This window comes from Cornus florida, unplaced genomic scaffold, assembly GCF_030987335.1.
Source record: "Cornus florida cultivar Cherokee Brave unplaced genomic scaffold, ASM3098733v1 CherokeeBrave_3.0.0_Hap2_Chr05, whole genome shotgun sequence".
Lineage (NCBI taxonomy): Eukaryota > Viridiplantae > Streptophyta > Magnoliopsida > Cornales > Cornaceae > Cornus > Cornus florida.
The window spans coordinates 77,740,991-77,747,571 of NW_026775575.1; the positions used below are offsets into that span (position 1 = coordinate 77,740,991).

A 6,581-nucleotide genomic window follows, 5' to 3' on the forward strand; every position below is an offset into this window, starting at 1 on the left:
ATATAATATATTTTATAGATATTTGGACTGAAAATGACAATGAATCGATACTAATATTAGTCTTTATTATCAACAAGACAGTGATCCAGGGTACCAGGCCCCAACTATTCAAAGGGAGATCAGAATTCAAGTCGAAACATGTGTATGTGAGTACTAACTAAGAAAAAAAAATTATTAATCTTTATTAATATCGAATATAAATCGAAATAGGGAGTGACCAAGTGGTAAGGCAACGGGTTTTGGTCCTACTATTCGAAGTTGTTCTAAATTATTAGGTATTTATCCCAATCATTAATTACCACATCAGGTGGATTACGTAATCCAGAAAAAAGAGTCTCACAATTATATCAATTTTCTTAAATTAAACTGCAAAGTGCTACCTTACTGTTTTATTATGCAAATTCAAATTCATATAACAAGTAACAGTACGAATTACAATTGAACAAAAGCACATTAGAACATATAATATTATGGAAGTCACAGTAGGGATTTGATATCGTTGGCTATGTTTCGGGCATCGTTGGCAGCTCCATACAATCCTCTTCTTGCTAATCCAGCACAATATAAACCCTTTTTCCCCTTCCAATGGTTTGGAAAACTAGGCTTTGGAATCCCATCATTGTCAAGAAGGTAATCGTCTCCCTGCTTAAACCAATCAAATCAGTCTACTTACTTAGTATTAGCATTTATATCATTTTAATTGGGTTCTATTTATTTATTAATTTCTTTATCCCAAAATAGATATCTATTATTTTTTAAGTCACAGTTCTTCAACACTTATTTTCTTTTAAAACGGATGGTGTATGATTTTTTATTTTTATTTTTGCCCAAAGGGTATGCAAAATGAAAATATCAATGGCAGTAGATGGGTCATTTATCATTCATCAATGCTAGCTAGGACAGGTGGATGGTGAAGACCTAACTTCTGTTAAGAAAATAACAAATGTCGCCCACACATTACATACAAACAAAAATAAGGGATGTCTTTTTTCAAAAAAAATCCTGAATTAAATAATTAATTTAACTTTTTACATATTTTAAAAAATTATTTCGTTCAATAATTAAATATGAAGAAATTAGATAGTTTTCATTTCATTTTTTTTCTTTTTTCCTTTTTTGCTATTTTTATCTAATCAAACGAAATAAGTAGACGTTTGATTTTCTCACAAGATAAGATAGATTTTGTGGTGTTTCCTTACCTTAAGCCACTTATTTGTAGATCTTTTGAATCCCGTAGCGAAAACAATCCCATCAAATGAATGTGACTTGCCATCATCGAAGAGTACTTCATTGCCTCGTATGCTTCTTATTATTGCTGGCAACACCTGTGCGCACACACACATAATTCACCATAAATATGAGAAAAATACCAAAATGTAGTACCACTTACTGTTTGTTAAGGGCCATATTCAACCACCACTTCATGGAATCCCTTGCATTATTTTAAGCAGAAGAGTAAAACAATATTCAGACATCAAATTTTCAATGCCCTTTAGACACTCCAAGTAGTACATTTATAAAAAGTGAAAGCTTTAGACTCCGACCCGTGTTATCATATATGAATTTGGATCTTTTCATGTGTACACAGCAGTGAAATGCACTTCTAAAATTTGTCTAACTTTTGATGCCACGTTGTTGTAAAAAGTGAAAGCTTTAGATTCCGACCCATATTACATATATGAACTTAGATCCTCTTGTGTGCACACAGCAGTGAAAATTCTATACACACAAAATAAGATTCAGATTTTAACATATATACATTTCTCTTGCATACCTGAATTTCGCCAGACTTGATCTTCTTGCACGTTCCGACGTCGATAACCGGGTATTTTCCGTACTTTACTTTCAGAAAAAAGGGACCCTCTTGGGGCCTTCTAATCCCATACTTGGTTAGGTCTCCATACCTTAGCTTGCTAAGCATAACCAGCAAGGAGTCCACAGTGCCCAACGGAATGTATTTCAACAACGTCAGCCCCAGATACACCATTCCCCTTGACAAAATGTGAAGCTGCATCATCCAACCACATCACATGTCCATCATCGATCGTATAAACCACACACAGTATTTACATTAATATCTAAACTATACCACAAAACATGATGCATAAAGAGGTAACATATATATATATACACATAATTGTTTGACTAGATTTAATTAACTAAACACAGTCACTTTTCTTAATTGTTTGCGTCATATATGTAATTATGTATACACAAACACAATGAGTACATAGGCCACCATACTATAGGGAACATATTTTCACAAAATCAATATCTTATAACATCATTTTCATTGGCAAAAAGTAAAATTTCTTAATTATTATTTTTTTCAAAATCAAATCTCACTAATCACTTTCAACTTTTAAATCCTTAGGAAATTTCGAATGCATGCAATCACTAATAAAGTAAGTAAATCAAATAAAAACAAGAACAAGAAGATGTATATATATGGATATATATACTAATATATATATATATAATTATCATAAGAATTAAATTAACTCAACAAATGAAATAATTACCGGGCTTCGAACCACAACGGAGGTCATGGCACCATGACTACACAGATCAAGTGCAATTTCCATACCAGAATTTCCAGACCCAACCACCAGAACATTTTTGTTACCATATTTCTCACCAGATTTATATCGAGTTGAGTGAATAACCTCCCCCGTAAAACTGTCCAAACCTTCCACCTCCGGGATAAATTCGTCGCTAGTCTCTCCGGTGGCCACCACCAAAAACCTGCCGGAATATTCCTCCGCCTCACCGGAACTCGCATTCCTGACCTTAACACTCCATCTTTCATTAATTTCGTCGTAAATCGCAGACTCGACCGATCTGTCATACAGAGGACTAATGTTGAAATGAGTGACATAGTCGTCCAAATATTGTATGAATACCTTTTTTGACACATAGGTGGGACTAGTGGTTGGGAGTGACATGTGAGGCAGCTCACAGAACTGCTTTGCTAGGTGGAGATGAAGACGATCGTAAGATTTCTTCTTCCACAACGAAGCGAAACAATCTTCTCGTTCTATGACTATGTTGGGGATCGAAAGCCGGTTCAGGCAGGCCGCGGTGGCCAGCCCGGACGGCCCGGCTCCGACGACGATTGCTACTTGCTCTTGCATCTCCATGACTTGGTTGATATAATATTGATTGATGATCTCTCTCAGTTCATTCCCTTGTATTGTACTCACAATGAAGGGAACAAGGATAGAACAGTATTAAAGCAGTATCAGGCAACGTTAATACATGTATGGACCATGTATTTGGTACATATGGACCATGTAAAAATGGCTTTTGGAAGAGTTTTTGTGGGACCCGGATAAAATTGTGAAAATTGTGGGGTCCAACTTTAATACCGACGTTACTTGCCGTCTAATGTAGGATTATAATGCCCATCAACTGGGATGATGGGTTGGAATTTTAGAACCACTAGCTTTCATCTGTATGTATATATATATATTGCCCTATAAAGACCTCAACTAGTAATTTTTTCACGCCAAATATCTGTTGGATATGATTGTTTTATATATATTTTTTTATAATTACGTTTTTTTTTTCCTCTTAAATCAAGTATATTTTTTAAAAAAAATGATAAGGTCACCAAATAATTTCTCCGAATAAGTCCAGAATCTAACATGTTTTTGTCCACCTCATCTACCTAAACAGTTTCCAAAAATTAATGTATAACCAATTATATCAAATTCGGAATAAATTCAAGAATTCCTTCCCGATTCTCTTATCATTACTCAATTTTTAATGTAATAGTAATAATAATAGATAATTACTGTAATAAATTTATATCAATATTAATACTATTTTGGCGTCCCATGTCCATATGTGATTCGTTAATCGTGCTGTGAGATGATAAGTTTAATTTTATTATTTAATGTTAAATTTAAAATTTAAAATTATTATTTTTCAAATTACAAAAATACCCTTTGTCTTCCTCATCACTCCCTCTCTCTCAAACTCTCACTTATCCATCTCTCTCCGAAACAGAGGAACCTTTTCAAATACACAAGACCTACACAAATATGAGAATTATTGATTTGTGAGTTGATGATTGATCAAACCAATGGGTAAGCTTGATGATGATGGAGAGAAATTAAAGAAATCGGCGAGATTAAATGACCCAATCTGAGGCAAGCCATTGAAAACCCGCTTCATCGCTGCGTTGGTCTTTTATTTGATCGCATGATATCAAATACACATATATGAGCATTATTGATTTGTGACTTGATGATTGATCAAACCAATGGGTGAGCGTGATGAGGATGGAGAGAAGTTGAAGAAATCGGCAAGAATAAGAAGACCCAATCTAAGGCACCCCATTGACGACCCACACAAAAGCTTCATCACTATGTACATCTTAGAATTACTCGTTGTCGGCGATGTAATTAGTCATTGTATGACTGAATCAGATCCAAGTATTGATGCAAATAAGACAGCATAGTTTCAAAATAAAAATATATGCTTGAAAATGCCTAATATGATTCAGAAAATATTTTCCGAGGAAACCATCTTGGTCGCTGCGGGCCGTTTCGAAAAAAAGCCTAGGTCGCATAAACCGACCCAAGGGCTTGAGAGAGGATGGCGACCTTTGGGTCACCGTCGTCTATGGATTCTAGGTTGCCTCCGGCGACCTGGGTGGAGAAGAAGAAAGGCAACGCTGCGTGTGTTCTTGTAACCAAACCGGTTGCTACAACATGCAGCAACTAGACTTGGGTTCCGGTGTGCTCGTCAGATGGTAGCACCTGCGATGACTATCTTGGTCGCTGTCGGCCGGAAATTCTTCTTACAGGCGCACAACAATATGGCTGCCGATGGTAGACGAAGAAGAAGAGTAAAATAAATTAAAAATATATATAAATTAAAAAAAAAATAAAAAAGGAAAATAAATATGTAAAACTGAAAAGATGACTACCACTCCCAATAGGATGTTTCCTCTGTTTTTAGAGAGGGAGAGAAGTGAGACCTTTAGAGTGGGGGCGATGAAGAAGACAAAAAGGGTATTTTTGTAATTTAATAAAAATAATTTTAATTTTTAAATTTAACATTAAATAGTAGGCCAAACTTGTCATTTCACAATCCGATTAACGGGTCAGTACGAATACTGAAGCAATGTGTTTTTTAAAGCATAGGGGGTAGTGGGTTTTGTCAAATAGGTTAGAAATTTATGATCAAAATCTGAAAGCAGTGAGAGTTTTATAAAATTAGCCCTTTAAAATGTTATCCATACAAGGTAGTTATGTAATTGCACAAACAAGTCGACCGAAAAGTGGATTCCAGGGGAAGCAAAGTGTTCCCTTTTGAAAGCACTAGGAGTGAGTTGTTCATTTTTTAGTTCAACGGGTATTTTGATCATTTGCTGAAATCTCAGGAAACTTTTGTACGCGCGCACGTGCACACACACACATATATATATATGGCAAATTGTTATATTATATAAATTGAAGAGTGATTATTCAATGTGATGGCATGAGTTTTTCGATCGAGTCGATCAATAGCTCTTATCCAGGTCTGTTACAATCTTTTGTTTTAAAACAACGAAAGTCATGGGGCTACGTATATTTTGACAACTTTGCAAGACTTTTTTATTTGGTAGGTAATATTGCCAACTCATATCATCAAGATTTGACTACGAACTTACGAGGAAAGGAACTATAAGTGAAAGGGCCCTTTATATTCTTGAATTTTAGTGTTGTTGAGTCAAATGTGAATTTATTATATTCTTAAATTATAGTGGGACCGTAGTTGAGTTAAATGTGAATTTATATTCTTACCCTTGTATCTTTTTTGTAATACATTCTATTTGGAAGAAAATAAAAATAAAAAAACCAGACTTGTATGGATGGATATAATTTATATATGACAATAGGTTGTTCTGGATTAATTGAAATTCTTACTAGTCGGATGAAAGAATTTCTAGTCGGATGAATTAAATATTTTTTAAAGTTAATTAACAAGTAAAAATTATATTCTTTGCCGGCGTCTATTCACGGCACCTTTGTGAGCCCCGACTACGTGTGTAAAGATCATAATAATTATAGAAAAAATATTTATTTTAAATTTTATCGTAAATTAGTACATAGTAGAACTATAAATTTTGTAGAATCTGCGTAACCTTATGACAAATAAGAAAGGGTGGCAATTTCTTCTGTCCTGACGTGTTTTCATTTCATTCCTAATGTGACGGATTTGGTAAGTCCTTAAATATAATAGGGCGGATATGGTAATAAAAATTAAAGCCCGTCTCGGGTTGGGGGGCAAATTTAATGTTTAACTTACCCTGACCCAAACCCGATTATATATATATATTTATTTATTTATTTTCTTGTTAGAGATGTTTATTTGTTCATTATTTTATAATTTTTCATATCACATCGAGGTACTAATTTTACATTTCTATTGCAATTTCACTTCTAATTTTATTAATAAGCCACTTATCTTTATTTATTTACCATAGTTTAATTTATTGTATTAAATTAAATGGAGGAAGCGGGGCGGAGTTGTACTCTATTTGCCACGCAAAAGCGGGGCTGGAATATGAATAAAAAATCCCCTAAAGT

General features: G+C 34.3%; 1 protein-coding gene across 2 annotated transcripts; it reads right to left on the reverse strand.

Moving 5' to 3' along the window:
• Positions 1-351: 351 nt before the first annotated feature.
• LOC132306967 (probable indole-3-pyruvate monooxygenase YUCCA10) lies at positions 352-3,262 on the reverse strand. Of its 2 annotated transcripts, none has more exons than XM_059804588.1 (4): positions 2,523-3,262; positions 1,775-2,008; positions 1,200-1,325; positions 352-645 (listed from the first exon to the last, which is right to left on the reverse strand). In XM_059804588.1, exons 1-4 carry the CDS (start codon positions 3,138-3,140, stop codon positions 478-480), a joined length of 1,146 nt encoding a protein of 381 aa, XP_059660571.1. In that variant the 5' UTR covers positions 3,141-3,262; the 3' UTR covers positions 352-477. The 2 variants fall into 2 exon arrangements, with proteins under 2 accessions (XP_059660571.1, XP_059660573.1); XM_059804590.1 differs by having other exon boundaries at positions 352-642; positions 2,523-3,260.
• Positions 3,263-6,581: the final 3,319 nt, after the last annotated feature.

Excerpts from the sequence above, each read along its gene's own strand:
- LOC132306967 (XM_059804588.1), bottom strand. The coding sequence starts at position 3,140 with ATGGAGATGCAAGAGCAAGTAGCAATCGTCGTCGGAGCCGGGCCGTCC. Across the intron at positions 1,326-1,774 it reads TCAAGTCTGGCGAAATTCAG|GTGTTGCCAGCAATAATAAG; the intron begins GTATGCAAGAGA and ends GTGTGCGCACAG. Across the intron at positions 646-1,199 it reads CTACAAATAAGTGGCTTAAG|CAGGGAGACGATTACCTTCT; the intron begins GTAAGGAAACAC and ends GATTGGTTTAAG.